Raw genomic sequence first — 15565 nt, 5'->3', positions numbered from 1 at the left:
AGTACATACCTGTTTAACCTTTCGCATTGAATATATTTATAAGCAATTCTTATTACAAAGTCTTATAGCTTTAACCTCTACTCGAATTATCGGCGAGACCTTTAGCTCAGATGAAATCTCCACACGAAGTTATCGAGTCTTACCCGGACAAAATCTCCACACGTAGTCATCGGGTCTTACCCGGACATAATCTCCACACGTAGTCATCGGGTCTTACCCGGAATATATTTCCAAGTTTCATGTACATTTAATCACATGTTACAACATTCACAGCGACTGTCATATTTGTAATTCATTTGCTTCATCAAATATCTAATAATACTCACCTTTCACATTTGGTCATTCGGCCACAATATACACACATCGCCTACATATTTCACACTAGCCATTCGGCTTTACCACATATACATATCTCATACATATTTCACATTAGCCATTCGGCTTTACCACATATGCATATCTCATATATATATTTCACATTAGCCATTCGGCTTTACCACATATACATATCTCATACATATTTCACATTAGCCATTCGGCTTTACCACATATACATATCTCATACATATTTCACATTGGCCATTCGGCTTTACCACATATACATATCTCATACATATTTCACATTGGCCATTCGGCTTTACCACATATACTTATCTCATACATATTTCAAATTAGCCATTCGGCTTTACCACATATACATATCTCATACATATTTCACATTATCCATTCGGCTTTACCACATATACTTATCTCATACATCAATTTCCGCAATAGCTTATAAGCAACTCAAATAGTTTCATCAATGTTTACAACAAATTCACATATTCACTACAAGCTGTTTTCCTGAGAAATAGTCACTAAATTATTTATAACTGGAGCTAAAAAACTCAAAATCAATTTACGTTAATTTTACCTGAATATAGACTCATATATCTTCCATCCATAAAATTTTCAGAATTTTAGGTTTGGCCAATCAATACTAGATTTTTCTTAAAGTTTCCCCTGTTTCACTGTTTGACTAATCTGACCACTCTTCACTATGAATCAAATTTCTCATTGTACAGAATTCAAAATGTGTTCTATTTGATTTCATTTGAAACTAGACTCATTAAGGAGTCTAAGCATATGAATTTTATCTTATAACCATTTTTGTACAAATTATAATGATTTTCTAAATACCGAATAGGGGATTTTGGAGTCATTCTGACACCGTCTCACTCAACTTTAAATATCTCTTCATAGGAAATTTCTTTTCTCACATGGTCTATTTTATAAGAAACTAGACTAATTAAGCTTTGATTACATATTTTATTCAGCCTATAATTCCACACCATCAATTTATGGTGATTTTCTAAAATCACATTACTGCTACTGCCCTAAGCAAAATATTACAATTTGCTCTTAAATTTCCAAGTCCAAACACTTATGAACTCACCATTTGAGTTTAAAACATATCATGGCCACATCATATCTTATTAAATCAACTCATTGTGTCCTATTATGATTGAATTTACTCAACGTTTAATCACTTAAAACTTACCTCGGAAGTGGTCGACGACTAGATATCCACGGCTATTCGTTTACTTTCTCTTTTCTCTTATCCGAATTTGATCCTCTAAGCTCTTGAGCTAAATCAAACAATTTACTTCCCAATCAAACACAATCACACGGCATCCATATACATTTTAGGACCATTCTTAACATATTTACTACTCATTTACAAACAAAATACTCATATCACATTTATAAAACTACCTTTCATAAACACTATGTATAAATATGCATTTCTTCACTATTTACTAAGTCAAGCCATACCACATGATTCATTAATCGTTATATATATATATATATATATATATATATATATGACATTAACAACTTCACTTAAGCTTAAGTATAAAATTTGGTCTTACCAAATTTTGCACATTTTACCAAAATAATAACTACCAATTTTACACATAAGTGCCAAATCAAATCATACCATAGTTACAATATCACTTGACTAATGAAATATCCAAAATATCAATCTATCATTTACCAAATTAAGTAAACCACATATAAGGCACATTTTAAACTCAAGCATGTAACTTAACAACTTAACCATTAGTTGCCTAACCACAAACAAAACATATCATAGGCATGTAAAACATATTTTACCAGTTGATAGCCAAATATAAATATACAACCCTTTACCATTTCCAAAATACATATGCATGGCCAACCTTTTAACCATATATTCGGTCATAAAATTTATTCTTTAATAATTCAACCAATTTCACAATTTAAATCAAAACTAATTGCATCATTTATAACCGTACCTAAATGAACATCAAATAGTATACAAAACATATTCATACGTTAATATCTCAAACCTTACCTTAACAACCAATATGCAAGATATCACATATTAAGTAACTTAGCTTATGAAAGCATATGTATTATATCATAAACACATCTTTTACCAATTACCTCACTTAAGCCAAATTTTATAATCAACCACAAAAAATATACCACAAATCATACTTCCAAAATGAGCTACTTCCATGGCCGATTATATTTCATCATTAACATATCTCATTTTTGAATCATATAATCAACATCACAAACACATCACCAAAACACAAATCATACCTATCATATAACAAGCATAACAAAATAAACCAACCATGTCAAATATAACCATAATTTGATCAAACCTTGAAACCGAACTTAACAAAATAAACAAGCCATTGAATGATTAGAACTTGAACTAACTACCTTCTTTATACATAATTTTCCAAGAATTTCAAGGTACTTACCTCTTCCAAACCTCCTCCAAGCCGAACATGAAGCAAGAGAACTCCTCTCTTCTTCCTTTGATTTTTCGGTCAAGAAGAACAAAGAGGATGAAGCCTTTTTCTTTTTTTTTTCTTCTAGGTACAGCAAAAGGGGGGGGCAAGGATGAAACAACTTTGGTTTCTCCTCCCACTCCCCTCATATTTTATTGTTCTTCCCACAACATGTTATCACAAATTGTTTATAATATGTTTTACCCATCACATTTTGTCTATCCTCAATGTCATGGCCGGCCACTACTAATTAAGTGGGGGAATTGACATGCAAGTCCACCCTTTTGATTTCATGCACTAATTGATCCTTATAGATTAACCTATCACATTTCAAAAGTGTCACACATAAGTCCTATTAACTAAATTCACATGCAATTAACAAAATTCAAATATGAAATTTTCACACATGCATATATACATATAATAAGCATCAAATATGACGGTTAATTATTTTTATGACTCGATTTTGTGGTCCCGAAACCACTTCCCAACTAGGGTCACATTAGGGGTGTCACAACATGGAACCTACCCTCCTCAGTACTGCCTCATCTAGTCCACCAAGGAGGAGGACCCAGAGGACATTACTGATGATGTCCTTCCACATCATGAGGACCCACCGTTTCAGCCACCACCTATCCATCATCCAGTCCATGCGGTGGCTTCATACTCTGACATCTCTGAGCGCCTTACTCAATTTGAACAGTAGTGTTTTCAGCGTTTTGATCAAATTGATGCTATTCTTCATCAGATTTGTCAACACCTTCACATCTCATCGCCACTACCACATCGCGAACTATCTGGCGATGACGATATTTAAAGACTTTTTATTTTTATTTTTTTTATTTTTATCTTTATTTATCTTCTTTAAGTACTTTTCATTTTATTTTCCTTTAATATATTTTAATTTTAAGTTCTACAATTTTTATTGAATAATTTGTAGTTTTGGCTATTTCATTACGAGTAATTATGCTTCCTTATATTTCCTAAAGAGTTCTTGATTTTATCATAGTTATAAAGAGCTCCAAAGCTTATCATCACCTAGGAACTAAAAACTCCACTGAAAAAGGTTCTCCACGACTATCATGTCCTGCTCGACCATGACCATAGCTACTACCAGATATAATATTCTTTTGGCGTAGGACTTATGGACTAATGAACCTCTATCACCACCGGAGTATCCTCCTTCACTCTCATCATTACCTTGACCGATTATTCTCCATAACTCCAATTCAAGGAGTTCATTCATCATTCAAGAAGTTTCAATTCTCTTCCTATCTTATAGTTATATATCTATATTTTTCAATATCTTTATCTTTATACATTGAGGGCAATGTACATCTTAAGTGTGGGGGGTCTTTTATATCATTATCAGAAATCCCTGAATTTTTTCTTGTTCTTATGTAATCTTCTCATACCACAATTAGAATGAATTTTGCTTAAGTTATGATTTTAATTGATATGTCTAAAATTAAAACATAGGCACTTATGCATTGATCGTTTAAACTTTAAGACATTAGGGAATCAAGCATGATAAGTTGATTTTTTTTTAGAATTAAAAATTTTTAGGTTGTTTCGCCAAGTTTAGATATTATCTTGAGTTGAAATTTACAAGTTTAAACATTAAAAAGCCATAATTTTGTGAGATTTTGAGCCTTTAGAGCATATGTTATTTCTTTCATGCTCACTTTTATTATGAGTGCATCAGTATTGATTTGTTATTCTAGAACTTGCTTGATTATGCATTTCAAGACCACACCATTTTATTTGATATGTCGAGAGGATAAAGGCACTTAAGTTTAACCCACTCACTCTACAAAAGCCTACATTCATAATTAACCCTTAGTAATCCCCTTTGAGCCTAACAAGCCATTAATTGATTTACCCTTAATATTAACCCATAACTCATTATTGTTGAAATCCCGTAATTTGATCCCTATTTTTGTCGAGATTTGATTTCAACTAATTGCTTAGCTATGTTTTATTCTTCGTTGCAATAATTAAGTTCTATGTTATTTAACTTGTTCTTAAAAAAAAAAATCCTTACATACATATTAGTAGTAATTTGTCGATTTTTGAGCTTGAGTGTTAATTTCATATTCTGAGAAGAAGCTCACTTGTATTCAATTGATAATTAGTTATTTTTCTAGTTAGGTGATTTCTTCAATTTAATCTTGATTTTAACATTTTCTTTCAGCTTGTGACCATACCCCCAACCAAAGCCACGTTACAACTCTCTAAAGACCTTTTTGATTGATGTATCATCTCAATATATAGTGGTGGAGATTTGATTTTCATGCAAGCCTATGGTAATAACTTTTCATATTGACTAATGAATGCTTTATTTGATGTCCTTAAACACCTTGAGTGATTTGAGTGAATCTTTAGTGAGGATGTTAAACTCTATGATTGATAAACCGTAATTTATACATATTTCTATCCCATGCTTAGCACATTTTATGGATGATTTTTCCTTAAAATTGGTGAATTCGATGCTCCTAATGTCTTAATTTAATGTCTTATACTTAGGTGAGCATAGGAGAGTGAAAGGAACGAAAAACGGGCCAAAAATGGAGAAAATGGGCCAACGTATGAAATCAACACAGCCTGGACTTCCTTACACGGGCAGACCGCACGGCCGTGTCCCTTTGGAAAGGTCAAAGCACGATTTACATAGGTAGATCACACGCCCGTGCCCATTTAACAGCCTTGACCATGGCCTTAAGCAATAGCGCACGGGCGTGTCACACGGGCGTGTCCCTGCCGAGCCCAAGTTTAGTCCAATTCAGAAAAGGCCAATTTTGAGAGCTGTTAGGCATTCCAAAGCCTATTTAAACACCTAAGGAGGAACTTAGACAGGGGACACACAAGAGAAAGCAAGGAATTGCTCAAGGAAAGCCGATCGATCCATCTCAAAAGCCAGATTCACCATCAAGACTGAAGATCTCCCTTCAAATTCCCTCAGGAGTTTTGGGTTTTCTTATGTGTTGTTATTTTTATTCTTTTGAGATATTTTCTTTCATTAGTATGAATTAAAACCCCTAAATACCTAAGGGGGATGAAACCTAAGACGAATCTTGTTATTATTGTCTGAATTGTATGATAAATATTTGACTTGTTCTTAATTATGTGTTCTTAATTCTTGTTTTGATATTCCAGGATATTGATTCAAGTTAAGCTCTTATTTAGAGGAAAAATAGACCCTGTCTAAGAGTAAATTTGTTATAATTAAACTGAGTTGGTTACGCGCCTAGAGATAGGGTGACAAGATTTTGTCGGATTAGGGTGAAACCTAATAAGGGGATCCATAGATCGAGTTAATGCAATCCTAGGGCATTAATTAGAAAGAGATTTCAATTATTCAATTTAGGGTTAGACGTTGTTAGTCTCGAGAGAGATAATAATATAACTTAGGGATCTCTACGGAACAAGTTGAATGAATCAATCGTCTGATTCAGAGTCAAATAACAAGTGAAGTCTAGGTGGATTTTTCTTTAGGTATTGTCTCAATCAATCAAGTTTTCCAAAAAGTATTTTCCCAAAATTTCTTTTCTGTGATTTCTTAGTTTAGTTAATTAGTTAGATAAACAAAACCCTTTTATTTTTTAGGCTAGATAATAAAAAGAAAGTTGATACTAGTACTTTTAGTTTCTTTGGGTTTGATAATCCTGTCTTGCTAAATCTATACTACTGTTCAATAGGTACACTTGCCTTCATCGTGATAATAGTTAGTTTCAAGAACGATTCATTATAAATATTTAAAACCTGTCACGAATATCACGTATCAGTGATATTTTGATCAAAGGTGATTACTTAGATGAGGGGGGACAGCTGTGTTTTCATGATAAAATACTCAACTTGGAATGTTTGAAACTTTGATGTACTTTTAGTTGAATTTTCAATGTATGATTACTTATGGATTATTTTGAGATATTATTGATAGGAATTATAAATTGAGAATATTTTATTTTGATTGTGAGTTGAGGATTTTGCTTGAGGACAAGCAAACGCTTAAGTGTGGGGGTATTTGATAAACCATAATTTATACATATTCTTATCCCATGCTTAGCACATTTATCGATGGTTTCTCCTTAAATTTGGTGAATTCGATGCTCCTAATTCTTTAATTTCATGTTTTATACTTAGGTGAGCATAGGAGAGTAAAAAGAGCGAGAAACGGGCCGAAAACAGAGAAAATAGACCCACATGGGAAATCAACACGGCCTAGACTTCCTCACACGGGTAATCCACACGGCCGTGTCCATTTGGCAAGATCGAAGCACGACTTACACGGGTAGATTACATGCCCGTGCCTATTTAACAGCCTTGACCACGGGCTGGAGCAATCGCACACGGGCGTGTCACACTGGCGTGTCCCTGTCAAGCCCAAGTATAGTCCTATTCGGAAAAGGCCACTTTTGAGGGCTCTTAGGCATTCAAAAGCCTATTTAAACACCTGAGGAGGCACTGAGAAGGGATGCACGGAGTAGGAGGCAAGGAATTACTCAAGGGAAGCCGATTGATCCATCTCAGAAGCCGGATTCATCGTCAAGATTGAAGATCTCCCTTCAATTTCTATTCAGGGGTTTTAAGTTTTCTTTACGTTTTGTTATCTTTATTCTTTTGAGATGTTTTCTTTCATAAGTATGAACTAAACCCTCTAAATACCTAAAGGGAATGAAACCTAAGACAGATCTTGTTATTATTATCTGAATTGTATGATAAATATTTGACTTGTTCTTAATTATGTGTTCTTATTCTAGGATATTGATTCAAGTTAATGCTCTTATTCAGAGGAGGAAAAAACCCTGCCTAAGAGTAAATTTGTCGTAATTAAGCGGAGTTGATTGCACACCTAGATATAAGGTGATAAGACTTAGCCGGATTAGGGTGAAACCTAATAAGTTGATCCATAGATCGAGTTAATGCAACACTAGGGCGTTAATTAGAGAGAGATTTCAATTAATCAACCTAGGGTTAGACGTTATTAGTCTCGAGAGAGATAATAGTATAACTTAGGGATTTCTACGGATCAAGTCAAATGAATAAATTGTCTGATTTAGAGTCAAATAACAAGTGAAGTCTAGGTGGATTTTTCCTTAGGTATTGTCTTAATAAATCGAATTTTCCCAAAATTTTTTCCCCAATTTCTCTCTGTGCATCCTTAGTTTAGTTAATTAATTTAGATAAACAAACCCCTTAATTTTTAGGCTAGATAATAAAAAGAAAGTAATTACTAGTACTCCTAGTTCCTTTGGGTTCGACAATCCGGTCTTGCTAAAGCTATACTACTGTTCGATAGGTACACTTGCCTCCATCTTGATAATAGTTAGTTTCAAGAACGATTAATTATAAATTTTTAAAACTTGTCGCGAATATCACGTATCACTTGCCAAGTTATGTAGCTTGTTGTGTTTATTTGTAAAATGAGGTAAGTTTTTCTTAAATGCCTATGAACTTACTAAGAATTCAATATGCTTACCCCGTTTATCTTCCCTTTTCCTTGTAGATCATCTTGTGGAACATGTCAATCGGATTGACTCAAAGCTCACATTATCCTATTACAGAATCAATAGCTTTTTGGTCATTTGAGTCTTGAGTTGTGGCATGTATATACATAGAATGTTTTCAAGTTATTTTTATGCATATATTTATATAAGATGTAGTAAGTTGAATCATGTTATGCTATGTTATCAATTGATGCTTTTGAATTGACATATTTTGACTTATATATATTTGAGATGTATGGTGTATGAATTTACATGATTTAAGATAAAGTGATATAGGTAAAAATGGAATGGATTAACTTGTTGAATATGTGATATTTGGTATTGAATTGTTTAAGTTCAAATGATGTATATCTAAAGAAGGTTTTGATAGAAACTTGAGTAGAGTTGATTGAATTCTTTGTAAGATTTTGGTATTGTTTTGATTCAAAGAAAAGTTTGGTATTAGTTGAATTTGTGAACAGGTTTGGAGTAAGAAATAGGTACCTTATTACCTAAATTTGACCAAAATTGTATGTCACGTCACGACGAGCTTCGAACCTCAAGCCATGGCGTGACGAGGAATTTCATCATCGCGACAAGGAGGCCTTGGGCCAAGTGAATATGTTACTCGCAACAAGGAGGCCTTGGGCCAAGTCAATATGTCACGTCACGACGAGGAACCCCCTCATGTTGCGACATCAAGCTGAAGTTTTGCAAGTTTTACAAATTAGTCCTTATTCAATCTTGGGTTAACTTTAAAGCATTTGTATGCTCGTATAAGACCCAAAAAGGGTTGTCCATGATATCTAATGTTTGTAATGCTACTGTTTGCATGATTGATGATTTAAAATGATTGTTTTACTATGAATTTGATGGAAGTTGCTTCGACAACAATTGTAGCGTCTTGTAGGTTAGACTCAGCTTTTAGGTCGGACGAAGGGCATTATAGAAAGGCTGATTAGAAATCTCACATAATCCTACATAAAACTTAGATATAGTTTCATTGTCAAACATTTTCAAATTTTCAAACTCATTGTTAAAATCTGAAGTTTTGACATGCGTACGACATCATTTTCCTAATGTTGGTTTTTGAAGATTGTTCATGCCTTTTTTGCATATTCATATACAAAAATGAATTTAAGTTAGTCTAAGTTAACTCCACTACAAATGACACTTAGGGCTTGTGAATTTTCATGAGAAGCCTTTCTTTCTACATTAATGTATTTGCTTCTTTCTTTAGGGAATGTGGTGCCATCAACAGTAGATTTAGTGGGTCAAGTCCACCTATATTCAATAACTTCCTAAGTTGTTTCAGTGACAAACAAAGTGAAAGCCCTAATATGAGCCTTCCAATAAGCATAGTTTGTTGAGACAAGTAGCAACTGAGGTCGAGTATCATGGATTCCATGGTCGTTAATTGAACAAAGGATCACCTTCAAATAACTTTTAAAGCTCTCTCTGATACCAATCGAAAAATAATAAGTCTGCAGATATGATAAATAAATTTTTCTTAACATTCATTGCATCAACAGTTAGAACAAAAATATGCAACAACAAAAAATAAGAGCAGAAAAGAATCGACACAATTGATATCTGCTAACGCAGTTTAGACACAACAGTCTTACATTTGTAGAGCATTGTCTAGTGAATGATTTTATTTTATTCAACAATCATCCAAATCACCTATTGGCTTAAGTCTAGTCTACCCTTACACAAAGAAGTAATTGTAGCCCCAATTGTCACAAACCACTCACCCAAATACTTAACAATACAATCAGTAAACTCTCTAAAGAATACCTAAAAGAGTGTCACAAAATAACCACAAGAATATAGTAAAGTTGTTGACAAAGACACTCAAAAATTGCTCCCAAAATTACACCACAAGTAGCCTATTTATAGGTTGATACAAGAGTTCATCCAACAGAGTTTTGATAGACTTTAAATTCCTATTTAAAATTTGAAATTATCCCATTAATTATCCTAAGTATTTATCACATAAAAGTCCTCCTAATTTAGTCTCCCTATTGCTCCAAAACTCTCTTGAATGAATTTGATATTTATCATTTTAAAATAGCATCTTAATAATAAGATTTTCATGCTTGTCCAATCACCTCAAATAATTCGATTGGGAGTCTTAACACCTTAGTCGACCCATACTTCTAGTTTTGTCAAATATACGCGTTTACTTAGATTAAACTTAGCAGAAACAAAACTTATTTAAAACCCAAATTGATGATCCAGATAGAGAAACACATGGAACCAGCAGCAACAACTTTTTCAATAGAAATCATATGCAATTTGCAACGTTAAAATACTGATTAAAAACTCTCTCCACCAGTAATTCAACAATGAAATATATACAATACTACTAGTTTAAACTATATATATGGAAGACATCATACTGAAAATATTCAACTAGCAAGATTTTCAAACGTATTTTACATCGATCAACGTAAATTATATTAATATTATATATTTAGGTGAGTAGAATATTATTTGGAAGAATCATAACAGATCTTAAGGTCCATGCACAGTGGAAGAACAACAAACTGGCAAATTTGTTGGTACCCTTTTGTCCATTGTCTATGCAAATTCATTATCTGGTGATTCTCAAACATGATTATCAATGTAAATTGTCGCCTTTTGGCTTTGCAAATTTCGGAAGTTTAATATAATGTAGCAGACAAACTTAATGAATGATTATTTTTTTCATACAATAAAATAATTTGATTCATTATCGTATAATAACTAATATAATAAAAGAATTGGCTGCATTTTATTTGTCACCATTGGAGCAGATTACATGTTGGGAGGAGGGGGAGTCCAAATATTCCAAAATTTATGGCAGCTAACTTTTAGCTTCGGATTCAAATATGGAAACCGGATTCAGTGGCTTAAAAGATTTGGATCTTTTCATGTCCAATTTGGTCTCGTTTTACTCTACTTACCTAGCTAGGTGGCAAAATCAAGGTAAAGTCTCTCACCAAATTTAAAGGGAAAAACTAGATTTAGTGGTAAAAAAGTTGGGATAATTGAAAATGATGAAAATTTGAGTTTAGATTTGGATAACTCAAATCTTCGTATCTCTTATTAACAAAAAAACAATTAACCTAAAGTAAATGTAAAATTGTCCCATTAAACGTCCCAGTAGAGAGAGAGAGTTTGATTTAAAAAAGTAGAAAAATAGTGCTCATTAGATCTTGATATGATATTAGTTGTGTGTGTGTTCTAATCAATTATTAGTAATTGTTTAAACCGATCAGTTAGCCAAGAAATTCTATTCCTGGGTGGCTGGCTCTCCTGGACAACATGGAGCCGCCATTGACCGTTTACTCCATCCTTGGCTCTTAAATTTTTTTTTGTTACTAATTTTAGATATGATAAAAATATATAAATAATTAAAACCTAAATATCATATCATATGAAAGTATCAACATAAAATGATTTTTGAATGTATTACAAATATATATTGTATAAAATACCAATGTATTAAAATTTTATTTTAATATATAATATTTATAAAAAATTCTTTGATATCCATTAAAAATAATAAGTGATACTTTTGAGATCTTTGACAATAAATAAAACACTCTTTAATCTATAAAGTATACAAAAGCTTTCCCAATGCATGGGATAGCTTAATTAAAGTGTACGGAAAGCCAATTTTCAGTCAAGTAAGCGATGTTATTAGAATTCCATAAAAGGGTAATTTTGATATGTGAAATTAGATATTTTAATATTTTTATAATTTTTTAGATCAAAATGAATTTGTGTTTGTGTTATTTTTTTATATTAAGTTTATACATTGCATATTAATAATTTATTTATACCGATTGTGTCATGTTTATGTATTCGTATTGTGTTAATGCTCTTCATCATATATAATTATATTCAATTTTTTATTTAGAGTATTTTAAATTACATATAATTTTACATGCTAATAATTCATTTTATGTAAATTTTAAAAAATCATTATACTTAAATTCTAATCTTTCCATATATGCATGTCATTTTATATTATTTTTTGCAATGTATTACATTTGTAATACCAAGTCGGGTATTGGTGTTACACTTTCAAAGATCAATAATCACGTCATCTTTCTCTTTGACCATATTTTCAAACCTTAAGGACTTGTTCAATTAACACAACGCTTCCATGTTCTTTAACATATGATTGAACACACCACATCAATGTCATTATTTTAATTTGATACCTTAATCACCGAAGGTGAACGAGGGATAGATTAACCTTTCATTTTGGACTTCATTAGTGAAAACTGCAGTTTAAGATCTCATTTGAACAACTCTCGAAGCCCGCTATGATACCAATTGAAAAATCTTTCTCTTTGCACTTGAAAAATAGTTTCGTTCCAACTGTCATTAGAAGAAAAATGAACAGAAAGATTAAATGCAAAGTAACACAATGAGCAAAGTAAGAAAAGAATTAACACACGATATTTGTTAATGCAATTTAGGCACAACAGTCCTATGTTTGCAAAACCTCACCCAGTGAATGATTATTTTATTCAATAATCGTCTGAGTCACATATTAACTTAAGTTCAACCTTACACAAAGAAGTAATTGCAGCCCCAATACCAACCCCAATAGTTACAAATCACTCTCCAAATACCTCACAGTACAATCAATAAACCTCTCTCCAAATAATACCTAAAATAGTGTCACAAAATAATCACTAGAAAACATAGCAAAGCTGTCGACAAAGACACTTCAAAAACTGTTATTGATGTGCGGCACAAAACAACCTATTTATAGGCCTTTTCAAGTGATCAATCAACAATGTTTGAATAAGCTTTAAACTCTTATTTAAAAGCTAAAATTATCCATTAGTTATCTTGAGTATTTATCAACTAAAAGTCTTCATAAATCAGTCTTCTAACAGCATAAAAACTCTCACAAAAGATAAACAAACTTTTATGCTTATCCAATTACCTCAAGCAATTCGATTGGGAATCTTTAAAGTCCTAGTCAAACCGTGCTTCATGTTTTGTCAAATATGTTACACTCGGTAGATCAAACTAAGCATAAACGAAACCTATTCAAGGCCCAATTCAATGGCTCAAGTAGAGAAACAATTTCATTATAACAGGGCATGGAACAAACAACAATAATTTTTCCAACAATGCTTATATATCGCGTTGTGTTCATTTTAATCATCGTGACATGATATGTTTTAATTATCATTAATATATCTTATTTCATGTTTCGATTCATTATATAATTTGTATAGTTTTATCATAGTAATTCAATTATTTATTTAAAATGAAATCATTATAGTTGTGATAATACACATTGAACTTTTAGAAAGAAGAATATTGGTTCAAATCTTAGAGATAAAATTATTGATAGAGGTAATCATAAACCTAAAATAAATTATAAAAAGCTTTTAAAAAATATAAAAAAATTATTTAATTTCACGAAGTGAAGCAAATAGACATATTTTAATATATATAGTAAATAACTCAATATGAAACTCATCCTATCCATAAAAAAGTTAAGGTTAGAATCCCGAAAATTATATGTAATACAAACTTGGCAACATCTTACAAGAAGAGACATTTTAATTTACTTTGTGTCGCACGCTCCAAAGGCATTACCGCATGCCTGGTGTCAACTGCCCACCAAAACTTTACCGTATCTTCTTTGCATCTCCCCTTGTCTCCCTGTTCTTACATTTTCGTATACTGACAACTCAAAAAGAGTTTCCTATATAAACATGGCTGAATTTTTCAATAATCTAAACTTATTCTCTTATCATGCTTCATTACTCGAATGCAACCATCCATCCATTGCCCAAGAAAACCACCGCTCACTTCTGCTTTCCACCCACCAAACCTCATTATAAACAACAGACCAAGAAACGAAACAGAGACATTGCTATTTAGACCCATTGTCTGAAAACGGACACCATTAGCGAGTTCGACGGAAACCCGTTTCTGAAATTCAGATTTTAGTATATTCCCTTGACAATTATGAAGAAAATTAGAGGGTTCAAGCTTGGACGCAAGCTAGTGAAGGTATGCAAATGCGTAAGCCGACCCGAAAGAAAAAACTGCATGAATAGTTTGTTGAGACCTCTGACACCAAGCTACAACCCGTTATCCAGAATCTGGTCTTTTGCGAGGTTTCTTCGAGGTGGAAGCAAGGAACTGAGTAGTTGGAAGCCGGATCCAGGTTATATCCAATTGGGTGAGAAGGGAGTGAAGCGGGTTGAGGTACCCAAGGGACATCTCGCAGTGTACGTTGGCGAATCAGAAGGTGAGACGAGGAGGGTGGTAGTGCCTGTGATTTATTTCAATCACCCGCTATTCGGGGAGCTGTTGGAGGAAGCGGAGCGGGTTTACGGGTTCAATCAATCCGGCCGGATCACTTTGCCTTGCGGGATTTCAGAGTTCGAGAAGGTTAAGATGAGAATTGCCGATTGGGATCATTGCCGACGGACACAACATCGTTGCTATTTGTAATGATATTTTCTTATATTGGTGGATTAAAATTTGGTTTTTCTACACAAAAAGAAAAATGTTTATCCAGTTTTGTGAATATTGGAAGTCAATGGGTTTTCTTTTCCCCTCTTTAGGCTCACCCTTTATTCCTATTCCTATTCCTATTCCTTTCCTATTCCTATTCCTATTCCTATTCCTTTGCTATTCCTATTCCTATTCCTGGAGTCAACATGAACAAAAAGTTGTCTAACTATTTATCCAGATTTATGTTGGACGTGGTTTTCATATAATTATTAAAAATATTTAGAAATATAAAAATTAAAATTATTAAGATTTATAAAACTGTAAAATTTATTAAAAATAATAAAATATTTAAAATTGCAGTAAATATTCAAATTGGTAAATTAATTATCATCATCGAGATACAATTAATTTAAATATTTAATAATTATTATGATGAACTACTATAAATATAAAAGATTGAAATCACAAATAACTAGAACAACAATGTAAAATTTAATAAAAGTTTTGCTTTAAACAATTGTTTGCCCCACATCTTATTCGGTGTAAAGTGGACCAATATACGAAGTATTTTACAAATTTGAAAAAAAAACATTTAAAGGAATTCGAGAATATAAATATTACTCACTGAAAAACAAAAAGTTATAAATTTTATTATTTTAGATTTGTGGTTTTGTGGGGATGATTTTAATTTTGATTATTTATTTTAAATTAATATTTATTTTAAATATTTTTATTTTTTAAATATTTTATAATTTTTATAAATTT

At 32.3% G+C, this 15565-nt stretch overlaps 1 protein-coding gene across 1 annotated transcript; it reads left to right on the top strand.

Annotated features, from left to right (window-relative positions):
• The first annotated feature begins 13886 nt into the window (after positions 1–13886).
• Positions 13887–14881, top strand: LOC108469294 (auxin-responsive protein SAUR36-like). The gene has a single exon (XM_017770189.2). The coding sequence runs from the start codon at positions 14306–14308 to the stop codon at positions 14795–14797; it is 492 nt and encodes a 163-aa protein (XP_017625678.1). The 5' UTR covers positions 13887–14305; the 3' UTR covers positions 14798–14881.
• The last annotated feature ends 684 nt before the right edge of the window (positions 14882–15565 follow it).

This window comes from Gossypium arboreum, chromosome 8 (assembly GCF_025698485.1).
Source record: "Gossypium arboreum isolate Shixiya-1 chromosome 8, ASM2569848v2, whole genome shotgun sequence".
Lineage (NCBI taxonomy): Eukaryota > Viridiplantae > Streptophyta > Magnoliopsida > Malvales > Malvaceae > Gossypium > Gossypium arboreum.
This window is presented reverse-complemented; position numbering and strand designations above follow the sequence as displayed.

What these genes read in the sequence shown, in the direction of transcription:
- LOC108469294 (XM_017770189.2), top strand. Translation starts at nt 14,306, where the DNA reads ATGAAGAAAATTAGAGGGTTCAAGCTTGGACGCAAGCTAGTGAAGGTA.